This window comes from Lepidochelys kempii, chromosome 1 (assembly GCF_965140265.1).
Source record: "Lepidochelys kempii isolate rLepKem1 chromosome 1, rLepKem1.hap2, whole genome shotgun sequence".
NCBI lineage: Eukaryota > Metazoa > Chordata > Testudines > Cheloniidae > Lepidochelys > Lepidochelys kempii.
In genome coordinates this window covers 49,980,917-49,998,848 of record NC_133256.1, presented here as the reverse complement: position 1 = coordinate 49,998,848, position 17,932 = coordinate 49,980,917, and the positions used below count along the sequence as shown (strand labels likewise).

Below are 17,932 nucleotides of genomic sequence, written 5' to 3'. Positions count from 1 at the left end.
AGTGTCTTGAAATAGCCTCCAGATTTCTGTGGCTTCCCTGTAAATATGTACAGTACCCATTTTGCTAAGCCTGCTGAACAAATTCCAGCTCTTGGGGCAAGCTCACCTCATTTTAGAGATAACGGTACCACTCTAATGCTATATTTTTCTTTAGATAGATTTTTGTAAGACAAAAGTTTTGGACTAGAGATGGGCAATTTGAATAATAAATCTGCTGAACAATCCAAATACATGTAGAATCAGACATTAAAAATGGGTACGATCTATTAGGACATCTCCTTCCACTCCTCTCACAGTTCAGAAATGTTTTCTACAGTACAGTTTCTTGTATATTGTCTAATCTAGTTTTATAAATGCGAAGTGATGGGGCATTAGAAACCTATTCCATAATCCAATAGATTTCAATATCAAGTTTTTCTGATAAATCCATCTGTTTTTTCCCCTTTCTAAGCTCAATCCTATTATTCCAAGTTCCTTGGTGTTTATAACATTTTTGCAGATGTTTTCCCTACCTTAGCTATCAGTTAGCCCACTACACACATTTAGGTTAAAAAACCCCCTCCTTATTCTCTTTAAATAGTCCCCCCCTCATTTACATTATTTCTCTTCTCTGAACTCACTCTAATTTGTCAATATCCTTCTGCCTTTTAGTTGCCCAGAAATGAATGCAGTATTCCAGGTGCAGTCTCACCAGAGTCATATAAAGGGACTATCTATATGCTCTATTCCATATACAGGGCTCAAAATTGCACTTGCCATTTTTGGTGCTGAATGAAATTGCATATCAAATTTGCTGTTCATTATCACCCCCAACTCCCTTTTGGCATTACTACTTACCAGATTTTTTCTTCCTATTGCATATCTATTTATCCCTTTCAAGATGAATGTCAAATGTATTTTCTGCATTATTCAAACTTCTCTATCCCCCTTTTTATTCTTTTCTTACATCTCCCAATGTAGCATTATTTGTAAATTTCATTAACATGCTGTCCTGCTACTTCTGGCTTACTGAACTATATATGCTGGGGCTTGAGAAACCCCAGGCTCACTAAAGATTGTTCTCCATTAGCATTGGCAATCCAAGACTATTTTCTGCCGTACTATTGCCAAATAAGGACGAGGAAGGACTGGTGGCCTGCTATCTGAAAAACTGTATGGATTTGTGGAGGACTGGACTTAATATTCAACAACTATTAAACCACTCACTGTGGAAGAGATGTTGGGATGAATAAAGGTCATCCAGAAATATCTCCCATCAAGAATTGGATAAAAACAGTAGGCTGCTAAAGTCAGGGGACATAGGTAGGTTAGGATGATATGTGAATTGGATAATTCTTGGATTTAAGAGTCTGATAAATATTCAATCAATTTAAGTCCCTAATTCAACTAATCCATGAATCCTAAAATTAGCCTATCTAGTATTCTGAGCATACCTATGAGTATACAGAGTTCATTTTTTCCCTCTGCAAGCCTAACATTTGGATGGTGTTTCCAACTTTTAGCTCCAATCCTTTATTAAATGCATAGCACTGTAAATGGCATACATACCATACTTTAAATTCATACAAACAGCTATATTCTCCAACAACCATAAATATCGCAGCACAAAACCTCTACAGGCAGAACCCTTTAAGGTATTTTTCCAAAAGCAGAAACAAAATGGCAGCATAGAAATCACAGATTAGCACATCATGCATACATTCAAACTGTTTCTCATCACATATTGTCTGTGTTCCCTATTTAAAATTTTACACCTTTAAACATAAAATGAGAGACCGACTTTAGTATAAAAGAATAAAAAATATTTCTAAAATTTCATGTCGGAATTGAATTGTGTGTGTGTTTAATTATTTTCTCCAAAAGTGGTGGTTTGTTTATTTTATTTCAGTAAGCAATAAAAGAAAACGGACCTGCTGCTACTCTCATTGAAGTCAACAGTAACCCTCTTATTGACTTCGGTGAGATTAACATTGGGACCCATACATTGCCATTGTCTCTGGTAACTATTAACTTTTTAAAATAATATTAAAATAACTATGTCTGTAAAACAAAAAATTCACAGTCAGATATTTTAGAACCATAGAATCATAGAATATCAGGGTTGGAAGGGACCCCTGAAGGTCATCTAGTCCAACCCCCTGCTCGAAGCAGGACCAATTCCCAGTTAAATCATCCCAGCCAGGGCTTTGTCAAGCCTGACTTTAAAAACCTCTAAGGAAGGAGATTCTACCACCTCCCTAGGTAACGCATTCCAGTGTTTCACCACCCTCTTAGTGAAAAAGTTTTTCTTAATATCCAATCTAAACCTCCCCCACTGCAACTTGAGACCATTACTCCTCGTTCTGTCATCTGCTACCATTGAGAACAGTCTAGAGCCATCCTCTTTGGAACCCTCTTTCAGGTAGTTGAAAGCAGCTATCAAATCCCCCCTCATTCTTCTCTTCTGCAGGCTAAACAATCCCAGCTCCCTCAGCCTCTCCTCATAAGTCATGTGTTCTAGACCCCTAATCATTTTTGTTGCCCTAGACCCCTAATCATTAGAAGGAAAATACCATTTACTGTCTCTCTAACAGTGCAAGACTGTCCTCTTTCATATGTCTAGTGTTTTATTATAAGATAGGGTAGGCGTTTTAATATTCAGTTATTCTTTTGAACTTTAGAGGGCTGTTTTTATGTGAATCCCAGAAGCACTGTTCCCTAAAAGATATATTTCTAGGAATTAAATTTCAGCATTGCTAATGTCAATATGCTGATGATTCAGATCCATTTCAGGAAAATAGTAATTAAGTTGTTGAGAACTGTGATATAGTGTATGAAATACCTTCCTTTTTCTAAAAATGTTAAAAATATATCTTATTATTAATTTTATCATGAACAAATATTAACATATTTAAGAAAACTTGCCAATATAGGCAGATGAAATAAATATAAATAATTTTTACTTAAGATAGATTTTAATTCTAGGAGAAAATGTGTGTCAAAGGTCAGACTATCTTTAAAAAGCTCAGTTTATTATGAACAACCTTGCAAAATATAAACAAGTTTTGATCATGTATGCAGAGAAAACACAGATCTAGGTAATGGAAAACACTACTGAATATGCTCCACTAAAATTCTATTCTAATTTTACAAAAAAGCATAAATACACATATCAATACTACTAATCAAGCCACTTTGTCACCAACGTAATTTGACAGACGCCCAGAAGGTGAAATACCATGGCTGAAAACAGAGAAGAAGAGACAGTCTCCTCTTAAAACCTCTATATCTTTTCCTTTGAAAGTATATTAATTTATTGAAAAATACTTTATTTATGCAAAAAAGTATACATTACAGATTAAGGTGTTTCATAGTGACAATTCTGTACACTTGGTAGTGATTTGAGTTGGAAGGTTACTTTTGCAAAACCCGTTCAGAAAATATAGTACTTGGCACAGTAGCTCAGTATCCCTGCACAAACAATTAATTCCTTTTGAATGGAAACTGAACAGCGTCATGCAAGGAGCTGAATACTTCCTGCAAACTCCCTTTGTGTTTATTTGCAGCAAATGTTCAGTATTTTGCAGGACTGGGCTCTTAATTCTTCAGGATATTATACATTGTCCAACTGAGGCCCATCAAATTGCTTGCTCCTGAGGGAGCAAATAACTGAATTTACAATTCCATTATTGGTCCTCATTGAAGAAAAATCATTGTACAATAAAGAGTCCTGTTAAATAAGAGCTGAATGGAAACTCCTCCCCCACTTTTTCTTCTTGCATTTTAACCCTAATTCTGAAGAGGTGAAAAGCCAGTGATATATTAGCTTGTTAAAACACTGAACTTGTTACTAAAGCTTAACTAAAATCCCTCTTACCATCCTGTTGATCCGGACAAAGTCTTCAGGCTTCTTTGCCCAAGGGGGAAGCTCAACATCATTTACAACAACTTCATCCTCTCTGACACCTAGATTATATCCGTTACTGTTGACAAACATCTCTGGTAGGTAGTAAAACTCTGGAATTAACTCCTGGCAGAGAGAAAGCATAGTGTGTTACCTTGCACATGTACAGAACAGCTGCATGATACTTAAAGTTTTCAGAATTTCTGTTTCTCATACAATAACCTTATAAGAAAAACAAACAATCTTTCCCATTTGCACAAAATCATACTTGCATTATTTTTTATTTCTGTGGACAAGAGATGTTTAAGGAAGAATTTTTATAATATTTTTCTTATACTTAACTTTGAGCAGATATTTTGTTATAATATATTAAACAGTTTTTGTCTTCCTCAATCTTGTTTCAATAAATGATACCAGTTAGGAAGAGCACTACCTTCTCACCCTTTGTTAAATTAAATATGTTTAAATATCAGAGATCTTCCAACTGCTGTTTAACAAAACTATTTAAAAAAGGAAGAACCTGTGAAATCTTCATGGAAAAGAAGGTTATATTTTAATCCTAATTTTTCTTTGCTTTTTTTTTCATATTATCCATTGCATTAACAGATATAACACAATTTTATGGATAAAAAGATGGCACGTGATGATAAACAAAAACAGTTTCAGGTGAGTGGACTTTTCTGTAGTCAGCAACATTCAAATATGGAAAGGAAGCTAGCAGAATGGCAAAATGTCTTTAAAATTTAAATACATGCAACTTGAATTATGAAAGCTCAGTAAACAGGAAGCAAATCTGAGCTGGTATTAATATTTAGTAGTGCCCACTGTGAAGTTTATCACAGTTTAAAGGAAGTCCTAAGCTGAAATTCAATGATTTTGACACCATAAATATCACAATTTGTAGGTTTCTATTACTGAAGCAGCTGGTACTGAACTGCAATAATAGAAAAAGCTACAGCTTTAAACCCACCATCTTTCCTCTAATATCTAGATAGGGATTAAATTCACTAAATTACCTTATTAAAAGCATTAGGGCATTCTGTTGTGTAACATGATCAAAACTGATGACACAGCACCTGAAACCTTAATCTCTTTGTGGTCTTTTCAAAGGCTGCAGACACACAGAGCATAAAAAATCACTGCAGACACTAAAGTATCTAATTAAATCTGATCCACAACTCTACAGAGAATAGAGCAGTTAAAGCACAGAAGGCCCTTTCAAGTTTTACCATTAAAAAACAAATATATGAATATTTACATACAAATTTTAAGTATTTTTAGTGGAACAATTTATTTGGTTCTCTTATACCATTCATGCTGTATGACAAACACTATAATTCAAATTAGACTAAAAAACACAACACTAATTAATATTTAGCCAACGTAAAATAGTAATTAAATGAGACATGCCTGAACATGCATTATGCTCATTATATAGCTTGTAACTACATAAAACAATAACATTTACAAAAAATTTTCACACAGTAAACAGTAAAACAATGTAATGTAAAAAAGATAAAAACCCTGCATATCATACTGGGTTAAACACAGACTGTTTGGCTGGGAATCCTAACTTGTTATATTACCACCTTTAGTTTGTTTACTTGAGGAGTTTTCTAAAAATTCACTCTGATATGGCTGAAAACAACCTGTGCATTCCCCTTCTGACTCTCATCCCATGAGTTCTTAGATTCTTGAAGAACCTCTATTTGTCCATTCTCACAGGGACAGCACAGGGTCTGATTATCTTTCCAGAGCTCAGCAAAACTACCCCAACTGTGGAATAATGAGTTGCCGCAAAGCAACACATGCTGTAGTGCAAATCACAGCCCTCAGAGGTCTTTCAGATGCCTGCTGGCCTAAGAGTGGTGAGCGTATGTCATCTCAAAATAATTCAAATGAAATGGAATACAACAATGGAAAAACTGACTTCTAATTTACAAAATCTTCATTTAAATTTTGAACAAAATCCATGCAGTGAATATTGCTGATTTTTTGACTGGCTATAACATTTTTACACAGTCGGCTGTTCTTGTAACATATAAGAAGACATATAGTCTCTGCAGTTTCTCAGTTGTAGAGCCAGACTGTGAAACTCCTGCAGCTGATGTAACTGTACATTTTGCATTATCCAAATAACTGTCCAATCTTTTTTTGAACCCTACTAACCTCTGGCCCTCAATGATACCCTGTGGCAAAGAGTTCTACACAATTACATATTAATAAATTACCAATTTAAAATTTGATGCCATTCATACAAATTCAATGTTTCTTTGTTCCTGTAGGATGAGAAAGGAGCATCTTATTTACCCTTTATACAATTTATTATTTTGTAGTCATTTAGCATGACCTCTCTTACTCATCTTCTCTGGAAAGTAAGCAGTCCCAGTCTTTTAATCTTTCCTCATATGGCACTCTCTCCAGCCTGCTAATCCCTTTTTGTTGCTCATCTCTGAACACCCTGTATTCCTGATAAATCCTTTTTTGAAACAAGGTGAGCAGACTGATCATAGTATTTCAGGTGAGAGAATAATATCCATTTATGTAAAAACAGTATGATATTTCCAGAATTATTTTCATTCCTATTCATTATTAATCTTAACATTTTGTTTGCTTTCTTGACCACTACCTTGTGGCATCCCACTCTTAACTTTCTGCCGTTTTGAAAACTGACCATTTATTCCTACTCGTGTGTTTTTTACCTCTTGGTCAGTTTCTAATTAGGACAATATTTTACCTCTCACCATATGACTATTTAGTTTCCTTCAAAGCATCTTCTGAGGAATCTTATCAAAGGCTCTTTGAAAGGCCAAATGAATGCGAGCTGGTTTTCCTTTGCTATTTTGTTGACATGGTTATAGAATTCTAGTAGATTAGAGAGGTAAGATTTTCCTTTACAGATGTATTGCTGGTTTGTCCTTATCATGTTATGTTCATTTATGTGTTTTATAATTCCATTTTTAAATGTTAAAAAGAGAAGGAGTACTTGTGGCACCTTAGAGACTGAGCTTAAGTTTATCTGAGCATAAACTTTCGTGAGCTGCAGCTCACTTCATTGGATGCATCCGATGAAGTGAGCTGTAGCTCACGAAAGCTTATACTCAAATAAATTGGTTAGTCTCTAAGGTGCCACAAGTACTCCTTTTCTTTTTGAGAATACAGACTAACACGGCTGTTACTCTGAAACCTGTCATTTTAAAATGTTGTTTCAACCAATTTTCCTGATGGAGAAGTCTGGTCTGTAATTCTCAAAGTCACCCCTAACATCTTTTTTAAAGACAGATGCAACATTTGTTACACTTCAGTCCAGTTCTTTGTTATTTGGATACTAGACATATTCTAAAAAGTCTTCTATCCTTTGTGATAAGTACTTTCTATATTGTCTACCATGCAGCTAAAGATAAATCCTAGCTAAATTTATCAAATGCTTCATCCCAAATGTCTAAATAGTTTTCATCTCTGGATGCTGGTAAATTTGTAAGTAGAGAACAACTTGGAACTCAGAGAAACTTCTGAATTTTTATTTCAGGCCCAATCATATGTTCCACTTTAATACAATATTCTTCAGTGTTATATTGTACACATTCAGCTTGAACTGTTAATTGTCATACTTGGTCAAAAGCTTTTAACTGTCCTTCCCCATTTGAAATTATAATTCTGCTTGTAATTCTCAATAATTGTTGAGGACTAAATAGAAACTCCATTTGGAGTTTGTCAAGATTAAATAAGATCATGGCCAGAAAGCAAAATCAAGTATACTATTCAATTAAGATAAGCACATCACCCTGAAGGACATGCCGTAATCTGCTAAACCCAAGTCTTGCATGTGGTAGTACAGAGTACTATCTACTTGAGTTGTCCAGTGTCAGACCAGGATATATGCTTTTAGTTTATTGCATGTGGATATTGGAAGCAGATTATTTCCAAGATGTGCATATCAAACTTTACAATCACATGGTTTAGACCTATTGAGCCCTGTTACATTTTGTCAAATATATATCACCCAGAAAGAAACTAAATATGAGCATCTTCATTGACTTCAAAGGGTTTTTGATGGAACACTAAAACCTTAGCTAAACCAACAGTATCTCCTGCTTCTCATTCATTTGTATGGATTCTGTAATTTTCCATAAAATAATGGACTGCTACAAACCCCCAACTTCTGCCCAGTAGAAAGGGAGCACTGGTGAAGAAGTTCATGTTTAAAGCATCTTGGAATACTAGTCAAAAGCATCTGGCAGTTCAGCAATGGTGTATCTACCGGAAGTTGGCACGCACGGCTCTAGATACCCTAGGACATATTGTCTGTTGATGCTTTCTATAAACAGATTGCTTCAATCCAAGCTATGAAGTTTCTCACTGTTCGAAGTGGCCATGGTTTAAGAAGTTGATCTTTTCAGAAAAGCCACCAATATAGGGTAAAAATGCTGATGAGAGCAAATCTAAAAGTATTTTCTTCCTAAACCACAGCAACTTCAAACAGGATGAAATGGCAAACATGATATACCAGGGGTGGCCAACCTGAGCCTGAGAAGGATCCAGAATTTAACAATGAATATTGCCAAAGAGCCACAGTAATATGTCAGCAGCCCCCCATTTGCTACCCCCCTCCAGCCCGCAGTGCCTCCTGCCCACCGGCAGCCCTGCCAGTCAGTGCCTCCCCCTCCCTTCCCATGCCTCCCGCCTGCCCCAATCAGCTGTTTTGCAGTATGCAGGAGGCTCTGGTGGGGAGGTGGGAGGAGCAAGGGCATGGTATGCTTGGGTGGAGTGGTGGCAGGACCTGGAGCAGAGCAGGGGGTTGAGCAGTGAGCACCCCACAATACACTGGAAGTTAGCATCTGTAGCTCCAGCCTCGGAGTCAGCGCCTATACAAGGAGCCGCATATTAACCTCTGAAGAGCTGCATGCGGACCCGGAACCACAGGCTGGCCACCCCTGTGATATACTGTAACAGAAAAAGCTTCCCTAAGACCTATACCAGCTTGTAAGTATCAAATGGGGCAATGGGGGGAAAACATTCACAAATCATAAATATTAAATAAAAACTGACTTCTTAAAAGTATCTATATACCTACGTATTTTCTTTAAAAATATGTTCTTTATTGTATTTTGTTCAACTGAAGTATACTTTTGCATAGACTAACATATGCAGGATAGTTACTGGCTTCTTGACTATTGCCAAAATGTAAAAGGGTCCAAACAATTTATTTCAGATGGCATAATCTGTCACGTATTATTACTTCTTACCAAAATAAATATCTAGCGTTCAAAGAGTTAATAAAACTAGGGATTCTACTGATCTAAATCCATTTGAGATAATTTCTATCTAGTATGCCTTTACATCTCAGAAACTGGTAACCTCCTCTGCTCCTCTTTCATTCACACATCTAATAAGACAGGTTAGTTTTCCATCACTTAATAGCCAGCTACCTTTCAAGCAGCTCTAGTACCTTAGATTTTCTCAAATGAAGAATGATGCAGTAAAGCTATGAAGGAGAATAAAAATGGTCAAATGAATTTTATAACAAACATTTCATGTCTGTAAATGTGATCTCTAGTTTATTTTAATAGCTATACTAAAACCCCAAGGTATATTTAATAGTATTATATGCCTTGTGTCTTTGTATGAGAAAGCATCCCCAAACACATTTTCTAATTTACTAGCGCGTGACAAATCCGAGGTGCTTAGGAATTAAACTTTAAAAGTACATCTTGGGGTGATAGAAGACCACTATTAACACTACCATAATTGTATGCCACTTGCATCAAATCTGACATTTCATTTTAATATGTTTTGCTAAGAGTATACCATTTTATGGCCTACTAGTAAAATCAAATCCAACACAGACATTTTCACTTTTCTAATATAATTCACTTAAAGATTTTAAGCTGCTATTTCTTTCTTTCTTCCGTTCTTTCTTTTCCTAAATGGTTGATCCCCTGGCATCCATTAATTCCACAACCACCTCGTATTGGGTCAATGAGTCAGTCATGAGTATCTCCATTAACTGTATTAATTTACACTATGTCACCTTAATGACATTTTGTCATAGCTACCTTTTCTGACACCTACATACTCTATTCAAAAAGTAAAATAACAAGTTTGAGAGGCAGTAGGAAACATTACTGTTTGAACAGTAAGTTCTTTGGATGTCAGTGTTACCAAAAACTCGAGGGGAGGAGGGAAGGGGGAAAAAAAAAGATGTGAAAGCTGACTGGCCAACTTATGGTCATTTCCGGGTGACTTGTTTCCTGAAAGGTCATTCTACTAACATTCATTCTTCTTCCAGCTTGCACTGATTACCACAGGAGAAGGTCGACATTAATAAATAGAGACACAATAAAATAAACTATTTTATCCAGGTTCTCCCTTGTGTATTACCATGCTAATATAGCACATGCTGTATTAATTCTATTCTATTCACGTCAGGTGAATGGGTTTCTTTGAAAATGAACCCAAACAGTTCAAATACACTGAGCAAAAAATGTATAAATAAATCTTTAATCATGCATTTCACATAATTCTATAATATGTTAGAGTTTTCAAAGGTATTGCACCTAATCCAAGGGATAGCATTAAGTGCAAATTAGGGTTTGCTTTTTACAAACTGATCAAACTACCACAGCCTTATTTTCATTATCTCAATGTGAAACAATTTAGCTATTGAAGAAACTGCAAGAAAGAAAGTGTGTCATAACAGCAGTTTTTCAAATAAATACACATTGACAGGTAAATGTCAGATGGTTATTTGGTGTGATTTAAGCACTACATTTTTAAAAAGAGATTAAAATATATTTAAAAGTATTAAGGTTGCAGCTGGAAAAGTAGAGCAGGCTAATGTTGTGGGTTTTCTTTGTTTGTTCAGGTTTAGAATTTCAATTTACAAAACTACATTGTCAATTAAAAATTACCTGATTCATCCTCTCTCTCAAAATAAATCTCAATATCCTATCAACATATTCATAATATAAACTGTTAAGACTTTTTATCAGACAGTGTGATAAAGAATTTTTAAAAGTATGAATTTTCCTGAATGTAAGTACATTACATGAAAGCCAAAGCTATGGTAACATTCAGCACATAATACTACTAATTTTAAAGAATATATGTGCATATATGTGTTATTTTTGAAGGATTTTGTAATCTCTGCAATTTTAAATTGCTCAGACCAATAGGTTTTCAGCTCAGATTCATTTAAAAAAATGAAACTGGTGCATTTAATGTTTACATTACATTTAATGTTACTACCAATTTTCAAAGATTTTACTGGTTTGAGTGGTATTTTATATCTAATACACATAATGGTGAATATCAGTAGAATTAGTAAAACTTTTATAGTGTACCCCTTGTATGGTAAATGGGATTACATTAACAAGTAATCTCCTCCAAAGAGCCACATGTGGAACTACAGGGATCATAGGTGGGGCTAGAATGAAGTTTTAGAGAAATTTGTTGCAAACTCTGATATAGTACACACATTAAGCATCATATTTATTGTATATGCAGATGCATTCACAAAGAATTTTTGCCTCTGTACACGATATTTATTTTCTTCCCACCTTAGTCCAATGACTTTCAGACCTACTGTGTAAAGAGTGGAAATTATGAAGCAAGAGAATGTGGATGTTTAGATATTTCAAATTGAGAGAGCTCCAATTACTTTTAATTAACCTAGTTTACTTCTACTAGAAATCTTCAGTCTCCATCTCCCACCTGCCCCACAATATATGAAGACTAAAAATCAGCATCTTAAGAATGTGACAGTAAGACTAACAATCTAAATTAAAGAATAAAAATTCTGCAAGAGTACTTGACAACATGGATCAAAAGTATGCAAAGAGATCCAAGCAGCAACAAACAGATCTCAAGAAATGGGATATTTCTATAATTAATAACAGTTCAACTTCCTTTCTTTTCGTAGAATACACTCTGAGTCGTCAGGAGAAATTCATCCTGATGTCATGGCATTGAGAAATGCACCTCATGAAGATCTTAAGCCATAAGCAACAGCAACAATTAGCTGCTACATTCACTCTTGATTTATCACTAAGAAACAGACTTTAGAGATGGAAAGGTCCTAGAAGATCCATCCTCTTGCCAAGTCATGATTGCTCTAGAATATATTTCCTAGTGCTTTGCCCAGTCTCTTAAGAAATAGGGCTTTGTGCTACTTCCATTGAGAGGCTGTGGCACAATCAAATAAATTTCACTGTCAGCAAGTTCTCATATTATGTGGCCAAATATTCCTTTTATAAATTTCATCCCATTACTCTTACTTATATCTCTTTGTCCATGAGAAATTCCTCTTCTTCTCTGAAGTTTTCACTCTTCATCTGAAATATTTATATACTTGTCCTGTCCTTTAGAATCATTTAGCCAAACCATATACATTTCTTTTAATTTTTCTCTGTAAATCAATTTGTCCAGCTCCTTAATCATTTTGCTGCTCGTCTTAGTACTCCCTGCAGTTTGTCTACATAATTAAAGTAATGAGTTGTCCAGCAATGAAAGCATAACAGTTGCTTTATTTGGCATCTGTAAAAAGCCATTTTCTCTAGAAACATAAGATCTGTGTAACAGAACTGAAAGAAGAACAGACCATTTAAAGTGAAATTTTGATACAGTGATATGTTAGCTATTATAATGCTAGTCTTATAACTTGTCTTAATTAAAAGTCCTCCTATTGAACTGGACAAAGTCTTCGGACCAGGAAGCTCAATATCATATAAGAAGGAGTTTATACACTACAAAAAGAAGGATTCTGCGTGGACTCCTCCTGAAGGTCGAAACAACAGACTGGACTTCTACACAGAGTGCTTCTGTCGACGTGCACGAGCTGAAATAGTGGAAAAGCAGCATCACTTGCCCCATAACCTCAGCAATGCAGAACACAACGCCATACACGGTCTCGGAAACAACTCTGACATCATAATAAAAAAGGCTGACAAAGGAGGTGCTGTAGTCATCATGAATAGGTCAGAATATGAACAAGAGGCTGCTAGACAACTCTCTGACACCACGTTCTACAGGCCATTACCCTCTGACCCCACTGAGGAGTATCAAAAGAAACTACATCATCTGCTCAAGAAACTCCCTAAAGAAGCACAGGAACAAATCCACACTAACACACCCCTAGAGCCCTGACCAGGGGTATTCTACCTGCTACCCAAAATCCATAAACCTGGGAATCCTGGATGCCCCATCATCTCAGGCATTGGCACCCTGACAGCAGGATTATCTGGCTATGTAGACTCTCTCCTCAGGCCCTATGCTACCAGCACTCCCAGCTATCTTCGAGACACCACTGACTTCCTGAGGAAATTACAATCCTTTGGTGATCTTCCTGAAAACACCATCCTAGCCACTATAGATGTACAAGCCCTCTACACCAACATTCCACACAAAGATGGACTACAAGCCATCAGGAATAGCATCCCCGATACCATCACAGCAAACCTGGTGGCTGAACTTTGTCTTCCTCCACAACTATTTCAGATTTGGGGACAATTTATACCTTCAAGTCAACAGAACTGCTATGGGTACCCACATGGCCCCACAGTATGCCAACATTTTTATGGCTGACTTAGAACAATGCTTCCTCAGCTCTTGTCCCCTTAGACCGCTACTCTACTTACGCTACACTGATGATATCTTCATCATCTGGACCCATGGGAAGGAGGCCTTGAGGAATTCCACCAAGATTTCAATGATTTCCACCCTACCATCAACCTCAGCCGGGATCAGTCCACACAAGAGGTCCACTTCCTAGATACTACAGTGCTAATAAGCGATGCTCACATAAACACCCCCCTATACCGGAAATCTACTGACCACTATACTTACCTACATGCCTCCAGCTTTCATCCAGACCACATCACACGATCCATTGTCTACAGCCAAGCTCTAAGATACAACCGCATTTGCTCCAATCCCTCAGACAGAGATAAACACCTACACAATCTTTATCAAAGCATTCTTAAAACTGCAATACCCACCTGGTGAAGTGAAGAAACAGATTGACAGAGCCAGAAGGGTACCCAGAAGTCACCTACTACAAAACAGGTCCAACAAAAAAAGTAACAGAACGCCACTAGCTGTCACCTACAGCCCCCAGCTAAAACCTCTCCAGCGCATCATCAAGGATACAACCTATCCTAAAGGATGATCCCTCACTCTCACAGACCTTGGGAGTCAGGCCAGTCCTCGCTTACAGACAGCCCCCCGACCTGAAGCAAATACTCACCAGCAACTACACGACACACAACAAAAACACCAACCCAGGAACCAAACCCTGCTACAAACCCTGGTGCCAAGTCTGTCCACATATCTATTCAAGGGACACCATCATAGGACCTAAACCACATCAGCCACACCATCAAGGGCTCGTTCACCTGCACATCTAACAATGTGATATCTGCCATCATGTGCCAGCAATGCCCCTCTGCCATGTATATTGGCCAAACCGGACAATCTCTATGCAAAAGAATAAATGGACACAAATCTGACATCAGGAATCATAATATTCAAAAACCAGTAGGGGAACACTTCAATCTCTCTGGTAACTCAACAACAGACCTAAAAGTGGCAATTCTTCAACAAAAAAACTTCAAAAACAGACTCCAACGTGACGCTGCAGAACTGGAATTAATATGCAAACTGGATACCATCAGATTAGGCCTGAATAGAGAGTGGGAGTGGTTGGGCCATTACAAAACATAAATTTAATTTCCCCAATACTAATTTCTCCCTACTACTCACACCTTCTTGTCAACCGTCTGTAATGGGCCACTCTCTTACCACTTCAAACGTTATTTTTCCTCTCTTGGTATCCTGCTGTTAATTGATTTATCTAGTTAGACTGACCTCACACTTGGTAAAGCAACCCCCATCCTTTCATGTATTTATAGCTACTCCTGTATTTTCACTCCATGCATCTGATGAAGTGGGTTCTAACCCACAAAAGCTTATGCCCAAATAAATTTGTTAGATTCTAAAGTGCCATAAGGACTCCTTGCTATTTTTGCTGATACAGACTAACATGGCTACCACTCTGAAACCTTTATACACACTGTTTACTCTAAGGAAATGATTTGTACTGTAGCACAGGTATTGGCTTTGTGTAAGTCAGGGGTCTCAAAGTCCCGGCCTGGAGCGTGGGCCATCTATGGCCCGAGAACCTCCCCACTGCAGCCTGCAGAGGAGAGACCCATGCAGCCATGTTGCCAGCTCTGTCTCCTGCAGGCACCACCCCTCCCCCCCCGCAGCTCCTATTGGCTGGGAGAGAGGGACAGAGATACCATCACTAGTCGCTGGGCAGAGTCAGCCATGGAGGCAGTGTCACTTTTTTCCACAATGAATATAAACAAGTCAAAGTACCGAACACAACTATCTGATGCACACCTTGCTGCAATCCTGAAGGTTTCAACTGCTCAGTCACTGAGGCCAAACATCAACAAACTGATAGAACTGAAGCGTTGCCCGGTGTCTGGAAAACACCAAAAACTCTCTGGCAGGCGAAGAATTGTATAAAGTTGTATGACAGTTTCATTATTTCTAAGAAATTCGAAATAAAAAATACAAAACAAATGTTTTCTTTTCTGAACACCATCTTCAGTGACATTATTGGCCCACTGGGAGGATTTGAGGACTGGCTCTGGCCCTAAGGTAAATTGAGTTTGAGACCCCTGGTGTAAGTATTCTATAAATACATTAGGTAAAGCAGTATACTGAATAGTGGTACCAAATATGCCAGCAAGTTTGGCCCAAAGTATGTCTAATCTCACTGTAAAAGCCTTTTATCACTACACTATCAAACTAGTGTATTTTCATTTACTAAATACGCTCCTCTTAAAGTATCATCATATTCACGAACTATGTGAAAAACACCCCATGTCAATATGTACTTTTAATATAATTTGAATACTTACCGGGCAATTCTACTTAAACTAAAGATGGAAAAAAGCAGAACTCCAGATCTGAAAACCTTGAATTTTGAGCAAGTTTTGGTCTTCACTTCGCAGAATTGGCTATCATCTCTGTAATGGGTGGAGGGAAATCCCCAGGTCCAACTCCCCTCCCCCTTCCCAGATTCTTGGGGAAATTTTATATTGAGTCCAAATTCAAACTTTGCAACTCACTGGACCATCTCTTCTTTAAAATACATAAATAGGATTCCCAAAATGTAGTGACAGTGTGTAAGCAATATTTGGCACAAGTATTAATAATACATTCTCATAAGGGCATGCTAGCAGTAATAGTTTAACCATAAATTTACCAGAAACTAAAGAGGATTTAATAGTAAAAGAAAAAACTGAACGTTAAACATTAAATTTTCAAAGTACCTTTATGGGATTTTACCCACAATTTCCATTTGCCTTTAATTTGGGAATTGTATAGCTAAACCTCTGAGCAACTCTATGACATTTTAGGTGTTAATCCCTAATTTGAAACTGCATTATGTTTTCTATAAATTATAAGAAAAGGTTACTCACCCTGTGCAGTAACTGTGGTTCTCTGAAACTTGTAACTTTGTGGGAACTCGAATTCAGGTGCAGATGCGTCTCTCGAGCCCTTGATTACAGATTTTTTGTTGAGCGTGTATTGGGCCTGAACATGCATCCTATACACCCTCATACTGTGCACCGACACGATACATGGTTGCACAGGTGAATCACCCTCAGTTTCTTCTCTATCCAAATCTCCCACAGAGAACAGTCCAAAGCAGAGGGGAAGGAGGGAAGGTAGTGGAGCACCCACACAGACACACATCTTGAAGAAAATCAGTTATTGCACAGGGGGAGGAATTTGTCCTCTTTGAGTAGTGGGCCTATGGCTGCTCCATTTCAGGTGACTCCCAAACAGTATCCCCACAGGAAGGAGGGAGCTTCAGAATTGAGTCCAGAATGGATGATAGAACCAGAATTCCCAGTGCCACCTCAGATCTAGCAGCACGGATCAAGGAACATTGCTTAGATAATGTATTTATTGAAGCCCATGAAGGGGCCTTACATATCTCAGATACTGGAATATTTTTGAGTAATGCCATGGATGTTGCTTGTGACCTGGTAGAGTGCACTATCACCCTGTGGGAGCATTGAGCACTGGCTTCATCATAACAAGCAACAACAGACCCAGAGTTCAACATGGACAGTCTCTGGATGGAGATTGTGAACTTTTTGGATCTGTCTGCGATGGAAACAAACAGTCTAGATGACTTCTGAAATTGCTTGGCTCTATCTGGATAGGAGGCCAAGGAGTGTCTGAAATCTAAGGTATGAAAAGAGGTCTCCTGTTGAGACTTATGTGGTTTGGGGAAAAACATCAGTAGATGAATGGTTTGATTAAGATGAAAGTCCAATAATACTTTAGGTAAAAATTCAGGATGTGATCATAAAGAAACCTAGTCTTTGAAGAACATCATAAAGGGGGATCTGCCATTAAGACCTCAATTTCTCTGACTCTATGGGCCAACATTTAGCCACTATAAAAGCTGTCTACATCGATAAGTGAAGCAAAGAATACATTGCCATCAGTTTGAATGGAGGTCTCATGAGGCATCTAAGTACAAATTTGTCAGGTGGTAGGGGTCTTTGACTTGGGGGTAGAGGTTTGCCAAATCTTGAAGACACAGGGTAAGCAAATACAGAAAACCCTTTTTATCTGGAACATGAAAAGCTAATGTTGAGATCAAATGAACCTTGATCAAGCTAACTGATAATGCTGATTTCTTTAGGTCCAACAAGTTAACCCATGCTGAGAGAGAAGAGAATCTGGATACAAGCTGTTGTCATTGACACCAGTGGCTGCATCTCTTCCACTTCTACAGGTAAATGACCTGGGTTGACTCCTTTCTACTGAGCAGTAACACTTGTACTTCCATAGAACAGATAGATTCTAACTCCACACACCATCAAGGAACCATGCTCTGAGGTGGAGGAGCCCCTAAGTTGGGGTGACGTAACTGACTTGTGTTTTGGGAGAGGAGATGGGAAATGATCAGAAGTTTGATTGCCGGGTGGATGGATAGGTGAAGCAGATAATCATATCCAG

General features: G+C 37.5%; 1 protein-coding gene across 6 annotated transcripts in view; it reads right to left on the bottom strand.

Moving 5' to 3' along the window:
* NBEA (neurobeachin) overlaps positions 1 to 17,932 on the bottom strand; it is an 848,387-nt gene that overhangs the window by 71,812 nt on the left and 758,643 nt on the right. For all 6 annotated transcript variants that reach the window (XM_073341812.1, XM_073341823.1, XM_073341834.1 and 3 more), the window contains one exon: positions 3,857 to 4,009. In XM_073341812.1, coding sequence (XP_073197913.1) covers positions 3,857 to 4,009 — 153 coding nt within the window. The remainder of the gene's footprint in view (positions 1 to 3,856; positions 4,010 to 17,932) is intronic.